This window comes from Nanorana parkeri, unplaced genomic scaffold, assembly GCF_000935625.1.
Source record: "Nanorana parkeri isolate BGI_ZX_2015 unplaced genomic scaffold, ASM93562v1 scaffold22, whole genome shotgun sequence".
NCBI classification, from domain to species: Eukaryota; Metazoa; Chordata; class Amphibia; order Anura; family Dicroglossidae; genus Nanorana; species Nanorana parkeri.
This window is the reverse complement of record NW_017306290.1, coordinates 3,460,960-3,483,983: the sequence shown is the minus strand read 5'-3', so window position 1 is coordinate 3,483,983 and position 23,024 is coordinate 3,460,960. Positions and strand designations below refer to the sequence as shown.

The 23,024-nt window shown below is 43.2% G+C and overlaps 1 protein-coding gene across 3 annotated transcripts in view; it reads left to right on the top strand.

The window, feature by feature from the left end:
* DSE (dermatan sulfate epimerase) overlaps positions 1-23,024 on the top strand; it is a 46,441-nt gene that overhangs the window by 6,989 nt on the left and 16,428 nt on the right. Inside the window, exon 2 of one of the 3 annotated variants that reach the window (XM_018563877.1) lies at positions 20,111-20,575. In XM_018563877.1, the coding sequence (XP_018419379.1) occupies positions 20,160-20,575 (416 nt within the window). In that variant the 5' untranslated portion in view covers positions 20,111-20,159. Of the gene's footprint in view, positions 1-20,106; positions 20,576-23,024 lie in introns of those variants that run through there. The other 2 variants (XM_018563873.1, XM_018563886.1) reach the window with 2 other exon arrangements.

Genomic DNA, 23,024 nt, shown 5'->3' with positions numbered 1-23,024 from the left:
GGTGGGGAGGAGGTGTGGCGCGCAGCGTGTGTGGAGCCGTGAACAGGGCCAACCAATCAGAAGCCGATTAATCGATTATTGAAAAAGTTGACAACTTTTTCAATAATCGATTATAATCGATTATGTCGATTAGTTGTTGCAGCCCTACAGTAAGGCACACATTACAGTATTGTTTTATGTTAAAAAATCTGAGGGTTTAATGTCACTTTAAGAAAATAAAAAACAGCAAAAAAAGTTTAAGGCCCCCGTGTGCACGCACTTATAAAGGTAAATGCACGTGGGGTGCGCCTACGTGCGAAAACAACGATTACACCACGTGTTACATATCACCGCAAACGTTGCAGTGAGAGCAATAATTTTAGGGCCATTAATTACTAATAACACTAAACTGATGAGCGATAAAAGCTTTTAAAGTGTTGCCTATGGCCAATTTTAGGCATGGTAGTTTTTTGCGGACGTACGCAATTTTAAAGCTTGACATGCTTGGTGTCTATTTACCCGACGTGACACCATCTTCAATATTTTACCAAAAAATTGGGTGCTGATTAGGGATGCATCGATATATCGGCGGCTGAAAATGGCACTTTAGGCTAAATGCCGAAAGTGGCATTTTCCTGCCGATACATTGGCGCATCCATGCTTTCTTTCCTCCCCGCTGGGTGCTGCTCTGTGTCTCAGCGGGGAGGATAGAAAGTGTGACGACCGGCCGAGCGCTGTGAGCGGCCAGCGTATCTCCTCCCACCGCTCAGCCTCCTATCGCAGAGCGGTGTGTGGGTGGAAACAGGCTGCGCTGTCACAGGAGGATGTGCTCTCCTCCCTGCACCGTTCGCTCAGCCTCCTGTGACATTGTGTCAGAGAGGAGACAGGTACAAACACTCAGTGAACAGTGATGGCTGAGTCTTTGTAGATAATTGAGGACATGGTATGTTTACTATATCGTCAATTATGAATGAATGGGAAGTGATCTACATCACCTCTTGTTCATTCATGATTGTGCATATAGTAAACACCCAATGTCGCACTATGTTCTCAAGTTATGAATGAACAGGAACACTCAGTATAGAGGATTCCTGTTCATTGATAACCGGGGATACAGAAAGAGTGAGGACTTTATGTCTATTTTAAAAGGGAAATATCGGGTCTGTTTAGACCCCGAATATTTCCCCAAAGCCCCTAAAAGTAAAGTAAAAAAATTTAAATATTTAATAAAATGAATTAATAAAAATAAAAAAATTAAAGTTTATACAAAATAAAAATATGGTTTTTTTTTTTTTCCAACATTTTCAGTACTTTTTTTTTTTTTTTTTTTCATTATATAGTAAAAAAATAAAAACCCCCAGTGGTGATTGCCACCAAAAGAAAGCTCTATCTGTCCCCAAAAAATGGTATAGAATTCATTTCAGTACAGCGTTGCATGACTGAATAAATGTCAGTCAAAGTACTGCAGCGCTGAATACTGAAAATGGCTTGGCCAGGAAGGGGTGTTTATCACCCCGGTCAGCAAGTGGTTAAGGCATGCGTGTAGCCTGGGCATTCTGTGACGGTGTCAGTTAGTTGTGTTTGCACTCACGGGCTAAAAGTTCCCAGTCTTCTGATGCCTACACGCATTATGCAGGCATGGTCTTCCACTGTCAGTGACAGGAACCTGGTCCAAAGCAATGATGGGCAGCAGCTGATGCTGGATCCAGTGCATGTAGACAGGATGTGGCTGAAAGAGGCTGGAGCAGATCAGCAGCACTAAGATGCATAAAAGATGAAGCAACTTGTAAATGTTCATTTTTGGGAGGGAAGGATGTTTTATGATACAAAACGAAGTGCCGTTCAGTTTAGATGTACTTTAACTGTGTTAGTTGTGTTGCAATTCATTATAAAATGTGGGATTTGTTTATTTTACAATAGTTCAAATACATGGCAGCAAAGTAGGAGCTTTCATTATTTATAAATACAGCATAAGTTCAAGTGTTTTCTTTCCTGTTTATAAGTCAGAATTAGGCCAAATCTCCCAAGTGCGGTAATTGGTTGGTCCACTGCCATTGAGATGGTCAGCCTGCACAGAGTGGCTGATCTTCTGGTTCATAGAGTCCCAGCACTGTACTTATGTGGTCTGAAAAAGATAAGAGGGAAACCACATGAAGTCTTTATATCATTTACAGTAAATAGGGTAATATGTAGTTATTGTTTTAACTTGATTGGCAATGTGCCTTTTTTTCTTTTTTAATGGGTCTGTATAGAAAAGGCACAGACGTATAACAAAGCAGAAAAAAGTGTAGTAAGTAAGAACATGTGCCCAACACAGTGTAATGGATAGATCATTCAAAACGTCCTATTACCATTGAGACCCGCAGTGTGAAAATGCTACTGTTGACGTCTTAGGCAGGCTCCACAGTATCCTCCGCAACATTTTATTCATAAACTTGTATAAATTACAAATTGTTTACTGGATGCATGCCATTTTCTTGAAAATCTGTTATGCGCCCTCTGGAAGAGTTCACGTTGTGGCGCTCTGTGGTATGAGGATTGCAAATACTTTACACAAAGGGGAATTTGTCACCTATTTTTAGATGGAATTTAGCTTTTCCTAGTAACATGCCAGCTAGAACTACTCTAGCAATGTTACAAAGCATGATACCCATAGCATCCTCCCAGAAAATCTTTCAGCATTTTGGCTGCATTAACATGCATGTTATGCTGGTTTATCAGCCTGGAAGGGAAATTACTAGTTTTTGTGTGTTTACAGTAGAATGCTGTCATTTAGGATATTGGACAATCCTCTCTTTTCTGTAGGCCGCTGTATATGTACTTGGGATTTCTTCATCCACATATGCTTAGCAAGCCAACACAAATGAGTGTGCATGTAAGTGAAAAGGTTTCACTAGTCTATACCCAACAAATAAATGCACTGCTGTACTTTTATGTATGCAAAAAAGATACTTTTATAGGTCCAGGGTATCACAGTAGAAGAGCTTTCTTTCAATAGGTGTACATTAAAGTGCCTAATGCAAGGCTCCTCAACCCACCAACATCCACGGGGATCTCAGTGCAATGTTCCCATTGGTTCTTTAAAGGGGAACTATTTAGGGCTTTTCCCCATAGTTCTCAGGGTAACGGGACGACACAAACTAGCCTCCTCCCGTCACCCTAGGCTCAGTATACGGCGAGCTGTAGCTCGCCGTATACTGAGACGCTGAAGCGGATCCCGACAATTATGTCTGGATCCGCCCAGCTGCGTGACTGACAGCTGGCTCTGCCTATCTAGAGGCAGAGCCAGCTGTACCCGCCCCCTCCCCCGTACGTTCCGCCAGTCAGCGCTGGCGGATCGGAGCAGGGAGGGGGGAATCCAGCCCCTCCCCTGTCACGACAGAGAGCCGTGACAGGATCGAGAGGTGAGCGAACGCCGGTATGTGTTCACTTACCTCCCGATCTACTGAGCCGACCTGTGACAGTCTCATTGTCACAGGTCGGCTAGAACCATGAGGTGAATGAAAAGCACTCACCTCCTAGTTCTCCTCCTTTTTAAGTCCTTTCTCACCTTAACTTTCTGGGTTACACTTTCTTATAGGCTCAGCCAAACAGTGGATACAATATGCATGCACTGTTAAAACCACACAAAAAAACCTGTAAGGACCCCAATGTTATCACCACCATTCCCCTAATGCACCACTGTCATCTTCTGCTGACGGCACCATTGTGGCCTGCAATGTATCAGCCATGGCAAAGGTATCACATGCATGAGGAAACACATGGCTCTGTACCACAAAGCTCAGTGGGAGCAGTACCTCAATGAGACAAGTCTGCAGCAAAAAGCCCATAAATCTCCTTCTCGGTCCTCACTTTGTGCATCTCTTTCCCCCCCTCTCTCTTTTTCCCCCCAAAAGATTCTCCTGCTGCATCTGCCACAACTTCTGTGAGCTCTAGTAACGGGAAGCAGGGAGGGAAGTCTCACGAGGGGTTTAAGAAGCTTGGGGTATGCCACATCAAGTGGGCAAGAGGGTCATGGGGCCACGCTAAGGAGGGTCAAGCAAAGGCTTGAACCTTTAGCAGAATTCTTCTACACCTTCCCAGCTGTATGCAGCAGAATCCATACCAAAGCAGGTGTCTCTTCTGCAGCTGCTAGGGCAAAAGAAAGAATGCCCCTAAATCACCCCTATGCCCAGCATGCCAAAGCCATTTTATCAAAACTGCTGGCTTCTTCAAAACCATCAGTCCTCCAAACTCCCCAAATCTTATGCAACATCCCATGCTAACAGTGCCTTGCCATTTGCAGCTCATATTTCTGGATGACAGGGTTACGAGGAGGGTTGGGTGCTGGCAGTTAGGAGGAGCTGAAAAGGGGGAAGGCTTTCACCCCTCCAAAACCTCAAGGGTTGTATGTAGGTGAGATTGCCGAGTACAATGTTGTCCTTAGCCTGCAGCAGAGAACCCAGAGTCCTTGGTGTTGCTATTTGTGGTGAATAGTCTTTTATACTCCAATGCCTTCACTAGAACCCCAAGATTTGGGTCATGAAAACACAGGAACCACTGTTTTGTGGCCACCCTCCAATCCATTGGTCACTGAAAGGAGGAGTAATGGTGGTGGTACCTGCCTTGGTGTCGGTTCTCAGGGGTTTTTTGTTTGTTAAACACAGTAGTCGGGCCTGGCACAGACGGCACCTGAACCACTTGATTGCTGACTACATTGGGTCCAGGGCTGATGACAATATGATGGACTATTGGGTGTCCAAATTGGACCACTGGCCACAGTTTGCACAGTATCTGCTAAAGCTTCTGGCATGCCCTGCAGCCAGTGTGCTGTCTGAGAGGGAGTTCAGCATGGCAGGAGGTTTTTTTACAGAGATGGGAAATGCACCTGACCCCTGGCTTTCTTTCTTGAAAACTAACCAGTCTTGCCAATGATGCCAGTTTTACCAATGACAAAAAAACTCCTGCTGCTGCTGGTATAGGCTAAAGCTGGCCAAACACTTCTAGATTATGTGCAGATTTTCTATTTTCAGATGGAAAAAGTGCAACCGATTCCTCCATCTATGCTAAACTGCGTGGGTGGAGGAATCCTCCACTGGCCCAAGCTTTGGTATCTTGCTAGTCGGCCCTGGTGGCTCTCACCTGAACAATCTGGTTCAGGTGTTTTGAGAGCCAGCGGGGCGACTAGCAAGATACCAAAGCTTGGTGGAGATTCCTCCATCCACACAGTTTATCGTAGATGGAGGCAGTGTATTAAATGTGTGTGGGGGGGCAGTGTATTTTATTTGTGCAGGGGGGTGTGTTAGTGTGGGGGGGTTGTATTTTTCTGTGTATATTAGGCCCCATTCACACCTATATTTCAGGTGCGATTAGGGATTCCTGTGTCACAAACTTGCGTTTTCCTGCAGCAGGAATCCCTAATCTGACGTTTACATGCAGCAACTGTCACCCATTCAAATTAATGATCAGGTGACAGCCGCTGCATGTACACGCCTGCACACCGCATGTAATGGTATGTTATATGATTACATGCAGTTACAAAAACAATCACTATCCCTGGATAAACAATTGTGTAACCACTGATAGAGACAGATTCCTAACTGCATGTCATCCTTTCACATGTGATTACATGCGGTGTGCAGGCGTGTACATGCAGCAGCAGTCACCCGATCATTCATTTGAATGGGGGCAGTTGCCTCTTGTATGCAGACATTACCACTGGTACCGTATATAGTAGCTCCCCCGGGGGTGTATCTACTGCAAGGCAAACTAGGCATTTGCCTAGGGCGGCACTTTCCAGGGGGGTGCCAAAAAATTCTGCCCTCAAACCAGTTAGGTAAGAGAAACAAAATAAATTATATTATAAATTATTCATACATTGCTGCCAGTACTCCTGGACCTGGTGCTTCTTTGACTGGGGGACCAACGTGTCCACCTATGCCGCCTACTTCTACATCTGTGCCGGCTGCAGCTCCTCTCTCTTCCTGGTCAACATGCTGTGCAATGTATTGGTATGTGACTTTCATCCGGATGCACTGGCAGTTCATGTGCCAAACCTTCCTGGGAAACCGGCACCCCAATCTCTGACTTCAGGCAGCGGAGGAGCTTCTGCAGGACCCCAGGGCTGAGATCCAGATGGTCATCGTGCTCATGAGCACCTCCATGGTGGTGAGTCTGGGGGAAGTGCAGCCTATAAGCTCTGTGCGGGGTTATGTCTCTAGAGCGGGGCAAGTTACAGAGCCCAGCGGCCAAGGCAGAAGATTGGTAACTGCAGAATTAGAGGGCCCAGCATATGAAGGCAGAAGATCGGTGTTGCAGCTGCAGAACTAGAGACTAGCATGGCAGGGCAGGAGAGAATGGTTATTGTAGCTGCAGAACTAGGGAGCCCATTAAGCCAGGAATGGAGAAGGTGGCTATTGCAAAGGTAGAACTAGAGCGTCACGCTACGTTGATAGCGCAACCTGTCAGAACCTAGATACACTTTTCCTGCCTTCTCCAAACTCTTCACACTTTTTTGTAAATCACCTGCAGGTTAATTACTGTGTTGTGCCTTAAAGTTTGCAACCTATTTGTGGTTTTTTTTTTTTTTTTCTGTCAGATAATACCTTCTAATGTTTATTTTAACCCCTTCATGACTGAGGCCTTTTTTTCATTTTTTGCACCCATGTTATATTCCACATTTTAAGCCTGAAAATTACTTAAAACCCCCACACATTATATATTTTCTGAATGCCAAAACCCTATACAGTATAATGGTGGTAGTTGCAAATTTTTATGTTGCGCAATATTTGCGCAACTCCTTATTAAACCCCAACATTTAGTGATACGTTTAATTAAATGCCCCAAAACACAAAATACCCATTTTTTAAATGAAATATAAAAGATGAGGTTACAACGAGTAAAACGATACCCAACATGCCCAGTTTACAAATTGCGTGCGTCCGTGAAACGGCAAGCTGCAGTACCCCCAAAAAGTCCACAGAAGATGCTTTAAAAGCCCCCACAGGTCATCAATTTAGAGATACCCCAAAATACTGGCCCTAGAATTATTGCTCTCACTCAACCTGTGTAGCGCGTTCGTCGTTTTCATACGTAGGCGGACCCGACGCGTGTTTACGTGGCGATGGGTGGGATTCGATCTCCTCCCCGCGGACGCCGGTCCCGGGCCCGTAGGAGGGGCAACGGAGCCCGGGAAGCACGGTGGCGGTGTGCGGGGGGGCGGCCCCTTCTTCGGGACACAGAGGCGATCTGGCGACAGGTAAGTCGCCAGAATCGCTTCTCTTGTAAAGCCGACAGTCGGCTCTACAAGTTTAAACAGAGTCCCGGCGGCAAAAGTCGCCCGGAGTCTGTTTAAACAGCCCCGATGCTGGCGACGCACAATGTACATCGTCCATCACGAAGGGGTTAACATAAAACCTGCCTCATCTCTTATATCCCAGCCTGACCAGGCTGCTTACATACTGTCTAGCCATGGAACAATATTTTTGGTTATTGTCTATGACAGTACTCCTTAATTTTTTTTATTTTTTTTCCCTGCCTGTCCAAGTAAATTTTTCTGGTTTCTGAAGTCTATATTTTGGGAGTAATTTGAGGGGTAAATGTGGGGTTGTGGTTTTGAAATGTTTATATGCGCTTTGTTTTGACATTTTAAACTGTTAAGACCATGTAGTCTGGTACTGCAAAAAAAAAAAAAAGCTTGCAAACAATTCTGATAAACTGTTTTGCCACTGGCCAAATGGTGCAAAGTTGAATTCTTAGGAGTCCACTTTCCTATTGCTTTTTGTTGTGGCTGTTAATTCCATTGTTCACTTGAGGCCTATTACCGCCTCAGAAAATATCAGGACTCGCAACCAAAACTAACTTAATGAGCTTTTCTCACACACACGAACACATCCAAAATATGTGATGCCAGAATACAGTCTGGTGGATGCTGTCCATCAAAATTATACTGTTCCCTAACCCCACATGCAGCTTAAAGGTGTCTCCCAAGCTTGTAGGAATTATGCTTTATGGGAAGAACAATGCATTAGGAAGACCAAGTTGGGGATCTTAGAAGTTGAAATGTACCAGCCATTTGGAGGTATCCTGAGGCTGTGTTGGCAGTGTACTGAATGAATTTAACCACTTCATGCCGGGAGCAGTTTCTTAATTTTTGTACCCATGTTAACAATCTGTGGTTTGTTTGGAAAACTGCCTAAAACCCCCAAAATAATTATATATTTTCTGAAAGCAGATGCCCTGTCTAGGGCTGCAACAACTAATCAACATAATCGATTATAATCGATTATTGAAAAAGTTGTCAACTTTTTCAATAATCGATTAATCGGCTTCTGATCAGTTGGCCCTGTTCACGACTCCACACACGCTTCGCGCCGCACCTCCTCCCCAACTCACGCTCACCGCTGCCAGACCCGCCCGCCCGCGTCCACGCTCAACACGCCGCACCTCCTTCCCGCCTCACACTCACCACCCGCCCACATCCACGATCGGCACAGGGACGCGGGGAGATGTAGTAAGGAGGAGGAGGTGTGGGGGGATGACAGCCACCGATAGACAGGCCCGATCTCAGGAGCAAGTTGCTGGAAGACTGCTCAGGTAATCCTGCACTTTTTAGGCCACTTTAATTTTCTAAAGGAATTTTTGTTTTACACTTAACATTATTACTATTACATAGGGGGCTAACAAGCTGCATACTGCCCATCGTCTTTATCATCATCTGAGTCTAGAAAGTAGTATTCTGGTGGATCCGGAATAAGGCAAGTCCTCACCATGGGGTACAGGACGCAGTGCGAATGAAATGTTTGGATATTCCACGGTCCACTTCTTCTTTCTTGAGATCCCTTTTTCAACTGGTGGTCCATGCAAAAATGGCAGTCGTTACTATGATTGGTGGGTTTCCTCCACACAATTGGGACTGCGAAAGGCATGGACATTTTCTTCTTGTTTAGCCAAGGACGCAGATAAGTTGCACATGTAATGCAACAATATTTAGGGGCCCAACTCTTGTCCTAATCCCCCTATTTTGCATCCAAAATATAGGTGGTATACCTCGTTACCACTGCCGTCATACTGTACTTTTGAGATGCAAATGTAACCTTGCCACAAATTACACAGTTTCAAGGCATCTTGGCTTCTGAAGGAAAATATCACGCAACTGTTCCTTGGAAATGTTAGTCAATGACACTTTCACAAGCCTCCAGATGTAACTATGATGCGTAGATCTGACCAAGACAAATGTACCTTGCAATAAAAGAACAATAAATTACAGTTAGGTAATCTTTAGTCTCAAAGTAAAGATAAATTTATACACTTCCTTTTGTGTACCATTTTCATAGTACGGTAGAACAATGTCGAAGTTATGAGGCATGATGATCATCGGACACTTCCCTCCCTTGTAGGAAAATATACTTTCCTGTGTATAAATCTTTATTGTGAAGTATCTTGAAAACTTTAGCCAACCGACCAGCACCTTATCACCTGTTTTCTAATTCATCTAATCAAAATATGTAAGAATTAACACATTTTATCTCGGAGGTCAATCATTTTGTAGACAAGTGTTATCAAAGGGGAAATCGGGCACTGTCATAGATGAGAGTTTGGGTTGCCAATGTTATGCCTGAAGTGGGTAATGTACATTGGAAATTTGACTACTCTGGGAGAGTAAATTTCCATAGAACAGCCGCCTTCCATTTTGCATGTAATAGCCCTCTCCTTTTCTGTGAGTCTGTGCTGGCTCAGCATCTCTGCCCCTCTCCTCCTCTCCCTACAGAACTGTTTTATGTAGCTGTTTGGGGAAGCAGCTGACCTCAGGATGTCGTGATGGTGTGTGGGTATATATACACATGGACACTGGATACAATTAAGGGATTTACTTGCATGATTTGAAAGGGGGAACTGAATAATGTGATTTGCATATTGGTTTCACCCAGTGGCCCATAGTTCCTGTTTTGCCAAGTTCTTCTTTTTTGATTCATATGTGTAGTACTCAGTAAAAAGCTTTTACATTATGGTTTGCTACACCCATTTTGTGAAGTTTGTTTTTGCTTCTGGGGATTGGAGCAATTTTGCCATTTTTGCTATGTGTTTACCGATAATTTCCATCTTCCTCATGCATTGCACCTACACATATTATATACTATTTTAAAATATAAAATGGGCTTTTATTTAGGGCAGTGGAAATTCAAGATTAATTTCTCGACTAATCGTTAAACTTTTTGATCGATTAAAATTATTTTGATCGCTAATGAAAACACTCACCTCTCCGGCAGACATCGACGTCACCGGACTCCTACCCCCTTCCCCAAGTGGCTCCATCGGCTAACGAAGGGAAGGGGTGAGGAGTCCGGTGACGTCAATGTTCGTGACGGCACCGGACTTCTCCCCCCTTCGTTAGCCGACAGAGCCACTTAACATATAGAGTTCAATGGAAACGCACTTATCAGCTGGACACTGCCATGGGGACATTTGCCAAAGCAAAAATAAAAATAGGGATATAAATTCTTTAACCCCTGGGTTATGCAGCTACCTTCAGGTAGTGGACACTGGCAAATCAATCAGATAGCAGGATCGCTCCACCTCTGGCTTGTTTTTTCTTGTTGTTTTTTTTTTTTTCCTTCTAGTGTCCTTGGGTGATATATACCTTCTCTCGGCTCTGGAAGGAAGATGTGGGGCTGGCCTGTAAAGTGGTCAGTCCCTGGATCCTATGCTCAGCGCACTCCTTGGCACTTTTTTGTGGCGTGTGTGGTTTGCCACGGGATGCTCTACAGGTCTAGGGCTGTGGTTCATCTAGGTCAGGGGTCAGCAACCTTAAACACTCAAAGAGCCATTTAAACCTGTTTCCCACAGAAAAGAAAACACTGGGAGCCACAAAACCCTTTTGACATCTAAAATGAAGATAACACGGCATATATCGTTTTTTTACCTTTTATGCTACGTATATGTGGACTCTGGGCTTGGTAACACAGTGGACTCTGGGCTTAGTAACGCACTAGACTCTGGGCTTAGTAACATACTCCAGATGGTGTGCATTGTGGGGGGCGGGGCATGTGACACACTTCTCTCCCACCGCCTGTTACTAGGGACGCGGTCGGGAGAGGAGGTGAGTTACTAAGAAGCCCGTTGGCAGTGCGGGGCCCCGGGACCCTGCACTGCCACATATTCCACCGGGGGGGTGCCCAGGACCTGACCTCACTGGGCCCCCCCACAGCCTGAGGCCCCAGGGGCAGTTCCGCCCCTGGACAGGGAGCCGCAGCAGAGGGATGAAAGAGCCACATTTGGCTCCGGAGCCGCAGGTTGCTGACCCCTGATCATGCCCCCAAGGTTTCCAGGCAGTAGCCCCAATACCCAACAGGTTTAAATCTTTGGCTCTGCTGCAGTTTTTTTTTTCCCCCTGCACCTTTTTAGAAGTGGTTCTGCTTTACGATGCATTCACTCCGAAATCTGTGCATTGGACATGACTCGGTGCAAGTGCATCGGCATAGTATGTGTGTGCTGTGGTTGGTTTGTTTTGTGGCTTTTTTTTTTTTCAGGGGAGCCGACATTGACACAATGCACTGGTGTGAACTGCTCCCATTCACACCCATCTATTTTCACATGTCATTCAGTTGGCATCTATTGGCGCACATGGTGGGTAATAGATGCTTGGGCATGACCGCAGGGGCCATGCAGCCTGGTGAAGGTTCTACCCCCTCTGGGGCACTTTTAGTCCCATGCCTTGCACCATGTCCCGTTCACAGCTAGCATTAGGGTCCTCCTATGCTCTCTAGGGCACCCTCTTCTGACTTACGATCTAGAGCGGAGTTTACCTCTGCCGTGGTTGATTTTATGGGCATTATGACTGCTCTCCCTGAGACATCTGGCTGTAAAGGAAGCGGGCCCGCTCTACCTTCTCAACCCTCTTATATATTGTATATAAGCAGGCCTAACCTTCGTGTGTGTGTGTGTGTGTGTGTGTGTGTGTGTATAAAAAATGTTTTTCTTACAAAAAAAAATGAGAACTGCCAGTCCCACGTAATAAAGCTCTTCAAAAGGTGAACCTATGGATCTGTTTAGGTTCTCAGATTTGAATGCCAAAGTAAAAGCTTAGGTGAGTGATTTCCTAAAATAGCATTCCATTAACCTTCCACCCATTTTGTAACATAGATGTGCTACACAGTGTTAGAGAGCTGTTAACACCCTAAACTAGGCAAATTTTCAAAATAAAAATGATTTTCGGTAACTTTGCTATTGTTTCATTTATAAGTTTTCTATACAGTAAGTCAGCTGTGTGTATAATAAAATATCCTTTCCCCACTTTAGCACTTTAAATATATTCTGTTTTATATAACCTTCGGAAATGTTGTTAGTACAATGTATGGAAACGCTTTCTTTGCATTTGTTTTCCTTTTATGCAAACAAAAATAGAACTACGGCTAAATCCATTTTTACTAGAATGTGTAGGTTTTGGAAGGGTTACAACATCTGGCAGGTTTTGACTGCTATAACTCCACTCACAATATTTACTCTGTGTTTTTTGTGATTAAAAACAGAAATTCAGAGATTTAAAGCAGTATTCCAGCCAAAAAGAACAAGACAAAATGAATAGCCTTTTAAGATACGATAACAAAACAAACTTTTTTTTCTCTGCAAGATGCTAGAGACCCCAGCCCAGTAAGCAGCCAGAAAGCAATGCACACCTGACATATATTATAAAACTTCTCCACTCTGCAAATCTAGAAAAAAAAATTAAGTATAACCTTTAATTTTCACTGCTGTGACTTGCCTTTTGGTCCTGTGTATGTCTGTGAGCATGTTCACGTTTTAGGTGAATTTTCGCTTCTTGTGGTGACGTAGGTGATGTTGCGCTGACATCCAATATGAGCGAATATCCTTTCTTTTCTTTCCCTTCATTTGGTACTCCTTTGCAAAGTGAAGTTTTACTTTGTTCCACCTCATTTACTAAGAAAACTTAATTTTGCAAAATATTGATTTTGATTTTCTAATGTTAATTTTCAGAGTCAACGTTTCAGAAAGGGTAAATGTGCCCATACACCTTATAATTATCTGCAGATTTTCTGTGGTCGGATGGAAAAAGTGCAACAGATTGGGCCATGTGGAGATTATTCCATCCACACAGTTAAGTGTAGATGGAGGAATCTGTTGCACCTTTTCCATCTGACCATAGAAAATCTGCAGATAATTGTAAGGTGTATGGGCAGCTTAACGGAGATTAGGTCTATTTAACGAGATGCATACAATGTTGTTTTGGTGTAATAAATAGATCAGGTAACCAGCATTTAGTTTACAGAAGCAAAGCAATAAACAGACGGATGTTACAGCAGTACAGAACTATCCAAGGGGTTATTGGGGGTGGCTAAAGGTGCCCATACACTTTACAACCATCGCAAGACCGTAGTCTTGCAATGGTTGTAAAGTAATTTTAAAAACGTACGATCTGCCCATCTTGGACAGGCAGACCCTGAGGGGCGGGCTTCCGATGACCGCAATGCTGAACGGGCGGCATTTGTCTCCCGAGCATCATTCAAACTTCGGCTGGTTTTCTAGCATGCTCCTTAGACAAAGACCTCTTCATTCACACTGCACGATTCTCGTACGATCACAGGATTTCCCGCGATTCTCGTACGAGAATCGTGCAGTGTATGGGCACCTTTTACAGATGGTGTTCTTTTTAAGTAGATTGAGTCAAGTGTATTGAGAGCAGCTGCAGCCAAGAGCTGGACAGCCAATAAACTGTCAAATGGCACAGACTGGGTGTAATGTGCTGCCAAAATCCAATGGCTGTCTGTAATGGACTGGTTAGTCACTCTTCACACCTGGGCATTTTTAATGCTTAAAGCCAAGTGTGACAAAACTCAACACTAGAAATCCAATTCATTTCTATGTCCTCTATACACACCTGCGTTTTTTTCGCAAGCTGTAAAACGCTGAATGCTGGAAAAGGTACACAAGCTTCTTTCGGGCAGATTACAGCACGTTTTGGCCGCATAGACTTCAATGGAAGCGCATTAAAAAGCATGACGCAAGCGTTTGCACATTTTTGTGCGTGTTTATGCGCATGTTTCCTCATTTACAGCAATGCATTTTGATCGGCTCAATAAAATGCGTGTCTTTGTCCCCAAGAAAACTGGCCATCCAGGTAAATCTGCAGCTAATTAAGCAATAGTTAATTGCTATAAATCAGCCTACAGCTCTAAAACACAGAGGGGAATTTATCAAAATCTGGAGAAGCTGTGAACGAAAACCAATCGGCTTCTCTTTTTCATTTGTAAAGCTTAACTAAACAAACGGAAGAGTAGCTGATTGGTTGCCAAGGGCAACTGCTCCCAATTTTGATAAATTCTTCTCCTAATGTTAGCTTTAATGCTGCTGCGTAATAGTCAAGGGTGTGTGTGGGGGTGGTTGTTTTTTTTTTTTTACAGGAAGTAGATGGATTTCTGTTTGGTATACTGAACGCATCCTTCACTCCAGACATATCTATTTAAACTTGTACTGAAAGTTAAGTTCTAGCAGTAGTAATTCCTCAAGGCACTATAGGAAAACATTTTCTAGCATTCAAGATCTCTATGAAAAAAATGCAAAAATAATCAACAGGCAACTTTTCTTGTGTGTTTTAGCCATCAAGCATTACTTTCAACTTCTTGTCTGGGTTAATACAGACCAAAAATCCCTTGAGGAAAGACACTGAATTCTTTACATTCTTTAGAGGGGAAAGGTTAGTGCAGAGGGATAATCAGAAGACAGAATTTTGTTAAATATGCGTATCCAGAAGTGAAAATGGAATCTGTAGTTTCTTCCTTGTTACTATTTGTGTGAGTGTGCACATTTCACAATAAACTTTGGCTCATGGCCTTCTTTTCCTAGGACTAATGGAATAACTTATAGCATGCCACTTTTCGTCAAAATATTGAGTAACCGCACATTTTAAACCACTTCATTATACTTTTTAAAAAAACTTTTTTGTGACTCACTAGATCAGTATGCGGAGGGCTGTCCCTGTTCGATCACCTACCAGTTTGTTTGAACAGAGCTGCTGAGCAGTATTAACCCCTTCATGACTGAGGCCCTTTTTTCAATTTTTGCACCCATGTTATATTCCACATTTTAGGCCTGAAAATGACATAAAACCCCCCAACATTATATATTTTCTGAATGCCAAGACCCTATAGAATAAAATGGTGGTAGTTGAAAATTTTTATGTTGCGCGATATTAGCGCAACTCCTTATTAAACCCCAAAATTTAGTGACAAATTTAATTAAATGCCCCAAAACACAACAAATTACCCATTTTTTTAAATGAAATATAAAAGATGAGGTTACAACGAGTAAAACGATACCCAACATGCCCAGTTTACAGATTGCGTGCGACCGTGAAACGGCGAAAAACTGCAGTACCCCAAAAAGTCAATAAAAGACACTTTAAAAGCCCCCACAGGTCATCAATTTAGAAATACCCCAAAATACTGGCCCTAGGATTATTGCTCTCACTCCGGCGTGCGCGGCGATACCCAACATGTGTAGCGCGTTCGTCGTTTTCATGCGTAGGCGCACCCGACGCGTGTTTACGTGGCGACGCGCGTGCTCGCGGGGGCGGGGTACTTTTAAAAATTTTTTTATTATTATTAGATTTATTTTATTTCATTTTAATTTTAAAAACTGTTTTTTGTTTTTTTTTTTCTTTTACTTTGACTGCTATCACATGGGGGGGCTTGCAAGCCCCCCCATGTAATAGCAGATGGTGGTGACAGGTCCTCTTTAAGGTGATGCTGGGGGTCCAAAAGACCCTCAGTGTCACCTTTACACTGGAAATAAGCTATTGAAGTGCAGATCGCACTTCAATAGCTTATAGCTGGGCTGCAGGAGCCCAGAACTGACAGCCCAGGGACCGGAAGTGATGCAATCTGCATCGCTCCCGGTCCCATAGAACGGGGAGGGGATCGATGAACGGAAGTTCGTCGACCTCCTCCCCAGCTCCCCGCGGACACAAAGATCGCCGGTCCCGGGCCCGTAGGAGGGGCAACGGAGCCCGGGAAGCACGGCGGGGGTGTCCGGCGGGGGGGGGGGCCCCTTCTTCGGGACGCAGAAGCGATCTGGCGACAGGTAAGTGGCCAGGATCGCTTCTGTTGTAAAGCCGACAGTCGGCTCTACAAGTTTAAACAGAGTCCCGGCGGCAAAAGTCGCCGGGAGTCTGTTTAAACAGCCCCGATGCTGGCGACGTACACTGTACGTCGTCAGTCACGAAGGGGTTAAAGAAGAACCCCAAGCATAGAAATTCTTAACCAATGTGGAGGTAGCCCCACTGTAAGGGTTAAGTGCTTGTTTTCATCTAGAGATGAAAATAACAGATATAAGCGCCTGAAGCTTGCAGCCTGCTTGCTACTAGACCATGGGATTGTACACCCCATTGACACCCATCATACCATAACAATAAACTTAAATAAAAAAGTAAAACACAACAACGATTGTGGAATAACTAGGCCGCGGCACCTTTTTATTGGGTTTTAATTAATTTAACCAATGAATAGACTTTAACAGTGGTTCTGTTTGGTAATAACGGTTAACCATTAACAGACCACCATGCTTAGTCATCAAGACTCAAGCAGCAATAACTTACACCAACCAAATTACTGTTTACCAACCACTGTCCACCCACAAAGTGGGCGACATTACCCCATAAAGATTGACCGCGACAAGGGAAAGTACAGTAAAGGGGAAGGTGGGCGGGAAGCAGGTGAAAAGATCCAAAATGAATTGTGAAGATAATCCAGAGGTGAGTCCAGCTGGCAGTTCTGAGGTAAAATGCTGACACTGTCCAGTGGCAGGAGTGACTATAAAAGGGGGAAAGGTTACACTCATTGGTCAGCTGTTTTCCCGCCAAAAGTCTGTCACCAATCCTGTGCTCAGCTGACTGAAGGTCTGTCCAGCAACTGAGGTAAATCTTCCTAGCAACAGCAGGCAGCTTGTAACCTGAAAGAACCAGCAAAGCAGTCCCAGAGAGACATGTACATGACAGTCATTCCACACCTCTATTCACATATAATTAGTTTAAAAAACAAAAACACATGGGTGATAGGGGCGACAATCCCATGGGGCCACTTCTCCTATTTTGCTTCCGTGGCCCTAACAGTCCCTTCAGTCTCGCTTAGGTCTTGTGAGCCATCACGTACTATACAGTGTATAGGATGTGAGGATGCTGAGAGACATGCCATCGCTGGAGTGGAGGAGGAGAGAGGCCTAAGGGACTGATCTAGCAGCGAGCCAGATGTGAGGTTTCATGTGCGTGTATCTTTGATATTTTCATCTCTGGACAAAAATGAGAACTTCACCCTTTCAATGCAGGGGTAGCCCCACTGCAAGGGTTATGATTATTTATGCCTGCAGTTTTTCTTTTAAGGATAGCACCACTTGGACCTGTAAAGCTTTCTTCAGCACAGCTTTGTTAGCTCTTCACTTCCAATGGTTTTCTGTTGTGTCTGATCAGAAACTCATGTTGCCAATCATTCACATATTGTTGCTGTTTGTGAAAACCATTACAGAAAAACCAGCAAAAGTGGATGAGTTGTCCATGACCACAGAAATTACGTGTTATACTTCCCTAAGGCCAGGTTCACACCTGGGTGTTTTACAGCGCTGATCGACTCGCTGTAAAACGCTCAAACAGTAAAATCCCATGGTTCCCACCTGGGTGTATTTCAGCCCGTGGAAACGCGCTGAAAAACGCACTACGCCCAAACAAGTACAGGAGCTTCTTTTGGGGCGTTTTTCCACGCGTTTCCATTGGTATTCCCGAGTGTGGATCGGGGTTAACAAAGCGGTAACCCCAAGCCACACTCGGGAATACAGCGTAGGACTTACCTTGTCTGAGATCCCTGCTGTGTAATACGGCGGCTGGCGACTTCCGGGTTCCGTCCCTTGCGAGCGGCCGCATCGCAGGGGGGTGGAGCCGGCGGGAAGTTTGAAAGTGAAACTTTTTTTTTTTTTTTTAAATAGAGAAAGTAAGGAAAAAGAAAATCATACCGCCAGTGAAACGCGCATATCACTGAACAGAAAAACGAGCAGAAAAAATACGCCCAGGTGTGAACCCAGCCTAAGAAATAAAAGATGAAATTGGTGACTACTGTTGCCAACAACTCGTATTGCTGTTTTTATATGTTTATTTTCATTTCTCCAGTTTTACTACCAGGCCCCTTACATTGAACATAAGATCTTGCCATGGGGAAGGATTGGAAATGTCATCAGTTATAAATCTGAGCTACAGGGAAACTACTAAACTGCATGCACATTTTTTGCAATTGCACTGCACTGGAATACATGGCATTTCAGTACCGCACGGGCGGGAGGTGCATTTGGGATGCCACTACAATGCACCTCCAGCAGCAGAATTTGTCAGGCCAAAACTGAAAATTGCTATTTTTTTTTATATAATTGTATGCAAATATAGCAGGCAATGGCTTGGAGCCAAAGCCAGCCTGCTATTTGCTATTTCAAACTGCAATAGCAGGCTGGCTATTGCGTCCTTCCACTGCCTGCTGTCAATCAGCTGAGGAGGGAACTGAAGGAGAAAGTTCTTCTTCAGGTCCTCCTCTGCTGATTGACAGCAGGCAGTGGGTGAGTGCAATAGCCAGCCTGCAATTACAGCAATTTAAAATAACCAGTCGCGGTCTTGCTATTTCTCCCAGCTGCTGGATGGGAACCAGCCTTAAGAGGGGGCACAGAGCAGTGGCCGGGACACGGGGAGGAGCAGTGGGGACCAGCATGGACAGCTGATTGATTGCCCTGGGCAACTGCTCCAGATTTTGTCTGCTCCAGTTTTAATAAATTCCCCTCACTATGCATTGTCGGCTGTGAGGCCTTCTATAGAGAGGTGTATGCCTTTCCAAATCCTGTCCAATCAATTTAATTTTCCATAGGAGGACTCCTATCAAGTTGTAGAAACATCTCCGCAACGATCAAGAGAAATGGGAGGCACCTGAGCTAAATTTCAAGTGTTGTTGCAAAGGGTCTGAATACTTCTGCCAATGTGATATTTCAGTTTTTTTTCTTTTTTCATACATTTTGTAAACATTTCTAAAATTCTGTTTTTCACTTTGTCATTATGGGGTACTGAGTGTAGATTAATGAGAAAAGAATGTGAACAACTGTAGTATCAGGCTTCAACATAAACAAAATTGGGAAATGTGAACAGGGCCTGAATGCACTGTATGTACATTGTGATGCATTAGCACTGCTAAAAAAAAAACAAATAAATCACTTGCCACTATTTTGCTTCAAATATTATTCCATCAGTTACAGTGTTTTGATTTCATAGTAGATTTAATGATCTCTGTGTTGTGACATAACAAGACTACCACTACCATTGTATGAGTCTAGACATTTCACCTAAACCTTGCGAATTTTTGAAGCCCAATTGAACTTATGGATATTGCTAAAATGAGCATTGTGCTAACAACATTAAAGTGTATTTCCACCTTTTGCAGCTAAATTGGGATATTACCTTTTGCATATGTTACATGTTCCCCATTCACTTAGCATTGTTTCTTACTATTTTACTTGCTCTTTTCTGAAAACTACTCCAAAACTGAAGTTTTTCCATTTTAAGTTGGATTTTGTTTACTATAATTAACCATGTCTGTACTGTGGTTGCAGATATTTTCAGTTGTAAACTAGTTTTTAACATGCTTTCCTAACAAAGGGTTAAAGAAATATATATATTATTTTTTTATTTTAGTATCATGTGACGTGTAACAAACTATAGTGGGGAAATATAACTGCAAAAGTGAAAATACACTCCTTCACTTCTTCACTCCTTCTTCCCTTTTTACAGCATGTGTGCAGGGTGTTTACATATGACCCCTTTCCCTGCTCTACAGTATGTCCTGTATGAGGACTCTTGTGATGTGGTCTGTCTTGGTTTTACAAGCGAGGACCACTGCAGCATGACCACATAAAGCAACATATTCACAGAGAAAAAGAGTTAAAATATAAATAAATATCCAAGCAAAAATCAGTCCCAAATCATAGCATGCGGTGGTACAGGACTATAAAGAGGTGAAAATGTTTGAAACATAGTTGAGACCTAGCCAATGACTGCATATAAAATGTCTCCTTTTCCTCTTCTGTTGATTTTCCATATTATTCTCTTCTCTTCCTCAGGCAGTATCAAAAATGACCTGGCATAGCGTGTGGTCTGGAGATCTTATGCTACAATGAGGAAACACACACGGGTGGCCCCCGGTGTGTTCTTCATATACCTACTTTCATGTATAATTGTGTGTGGCACAGAGGAGAGCACAAGTTCTAAAATCCCATTCCTCAATGCAAAATATGACGGCTATCCCATGTTGTACTTCTCCAAAGGCGAGGTGGAAAAACTGCGTGCTCAAGCGGCAGGCAGCCATCAACACATTGCATCACGTATTAATGAGGCAGTTCATACAATGCTGACTAACCGAATTGAATACCTTCCACCTTGGGAACCAAAGGATTTTTCAGCCAGATGGAACGAAATATATGGGAACAACTTGGGAGCACTGGCAATGTTCTGCGTTTTGAATCCTGACAACACTGAAGCAATTGGCTTTGCAAGAGAGTATATGGAAAGAATGGCAGCACAGCCTAGTTGGTATATTTTTTTTAAATGTTTACTTTTAATGCACTTTACTGTAAATAAGCACATCTTGACAACCACTGCCATCCCCAGTGCTGCTCAGTTAGATTTCTAAGGCCTCATGCATATAGCTGAGACTGGCTGTATCGCATACAATTTGGGCATACAGTGTTTTTTGCACGGGAGACACTGGCGTGCTGCTCAACTGCGTTTAGCCAAAATGTACATAGTAATGACTAGCTGTTTGTGGAAGTACGCAAACCCTGGTACGCATGTAAACAATGGAATTTACGCACATACCCATTGATTTCTACAGGCAGGCTGCACACAGCCTTGCAACGTACCTGTGACTGCCGGTCCAACAAATATGTAAGATCTGTACTCTGTATGCCCATATCCAGTTGTGTGCATGAGGCCAAAAGTGTTCTGTACTGAGTGCTTACCGTATAAAAATATACTTGGAATACAAAAGCTTTATTCTAAATGTTATGGCTAGATTTTTATGCCAAACAAACAAAATGGGAATCCCTTGAGTAACTGTAACCAGTATTGAAACCAAATTAATTATTAGAGGAACTCCCAGTTATTTAAAAAAAAATTAACGCTTGCCGTGGGGCTACCCCAGCACAGCAAGGGTTAACTACTCATTTTGGTATAGAGGCAGGAATACAAAAGATATGCTCACCAGCTACTCAGTTCTGTAGCGGTGTGTGCTCACCTCTTTTCCCCTCTGCTCTGGCTGTGTTATGTCCCTCAAGTCTAATGTAGGTGACCGGACCTTGCAGTGAGCGGGTAGCCCCACTGCAAGCGTTAATTTCTTAGATTCCTGGAGTTAATCTTTACGTCCATCTTTTTCATTTGACGGCCGGACGGGAGCATTCTAGATGCAGGTGGGTGTTTTAAAACATCCACCCCCACTTGTGCACGCTGTCCACACGAGTGGGAAAACTGCCCAAATTTGAAACGGCCAGCGATGGCTGTTTAAATACAAGAGTTCCATCAGCAGGAAAGCTGTCCGATCGCTTGTATTTTTGCGTGTGGGTGTGCTCCAGCTCTGATCCCGAGCGCCACTGTGCCCAGTCGGGTCCGGGACTGCAGCTCTGTGACCGAAGATCAGAGGGATATCAGTACACGATCTCCCTCTGATCCCCCTCCCCATTCTCGGAATGCAGGAAGTGATGTATTTTACATCACTTCCACATTAAACTGTCATTCCCGGCTACAGAAGACTGGGGAGAAGCTGGTGAAGCAGATCTCTTCTTGTTTTGGGGGTCCCTAGGTGACATTATGTGTCTTAGACACCTTATGTCTTCATAAAGAGGACCTGTCACTGTAAATTGGCTATCACCTAGGGGGCTTGTTATTCCCCATGTGATGGCAATAGAGTTAAGTGTAAAAAAATTAAAAGTTTACAAAAATTTAAAGTAGCATATGAAAAAATTAGTTGCATATTAAAAAAACGCAATTTCTTTTAATTTTAAGGCCTACGTGCGAAAATAAGGATTGCGCTGAACTTGTTTCATATCACTACGAACATCGAAGTGAGAGCAATAATTTTAGGGCCATCAATCACTGTCAACCCTGAACTCATAAGCAATAAAAGCTTTTAAAGCGTCGCCTATGGCCAAATTCTGGTTTGGTAGTTTTTTGTGATATTTTTTTTTTGCAGGCGCAATTAATTTTACAGTTCGACATGTTCAGTGTCTATTTACACGACTTGACCCCGTCTTTTATATTTTACCCAAAAATTTGGTTAACAAATGTTTCATTATATAACGTTTTTTTGCTGTATAGCAAAAAAAATTTAAAAAAACCCAGTGTTGATTAAATACCACCAAAAGAAAGCGTTATCTGTCCCAAAAAAATTAAATCAAATTCATTTCAGTGCAGCATTTCATGACTAAACAAATGTCAGTCAAAATACCTCAGCGCTGAATACTGAAAAATCAAGTGGTTAAAGATCAAGAGACAAAAAGAGCAATTGGCCAATAGACCAGACCCACACCCCAAGCTACAATATTACCTTGGACAACTATCATTTCATATCATTAGCTATTTTGTGGGGCTCAGCCAATCTTTTAAAAAAAGGCGGACCATCAGCCAGCATTGACCAATACTGTTGGTATTTTAGATTAATGGCATTTGTTAAAATTCCTCTTACAACTGTAGTTCACGTTGGTTAAACTCAAGGAAGGGAAAGTATGAAAACTGGAGCAGATGGAATCTGGAGCAGTTGCACATAGTAACTAATTGGCTTCTCTCTTCAGTTTGTTCAGTTAGGCTTTGAAAATGAAAGAGAGAAGCTGATTGGTTGTCATGGGCTGCTGCTCCAGATTTTGCTACTCCAATTTTAATACATTTCCCCCCAATGTTTATTAGCCATTTGTTTTAATTAGTATGCTAAAATTATTATTATTATTATTATTATTATTATTATTATTATTATTATTATTATTATTTTTTT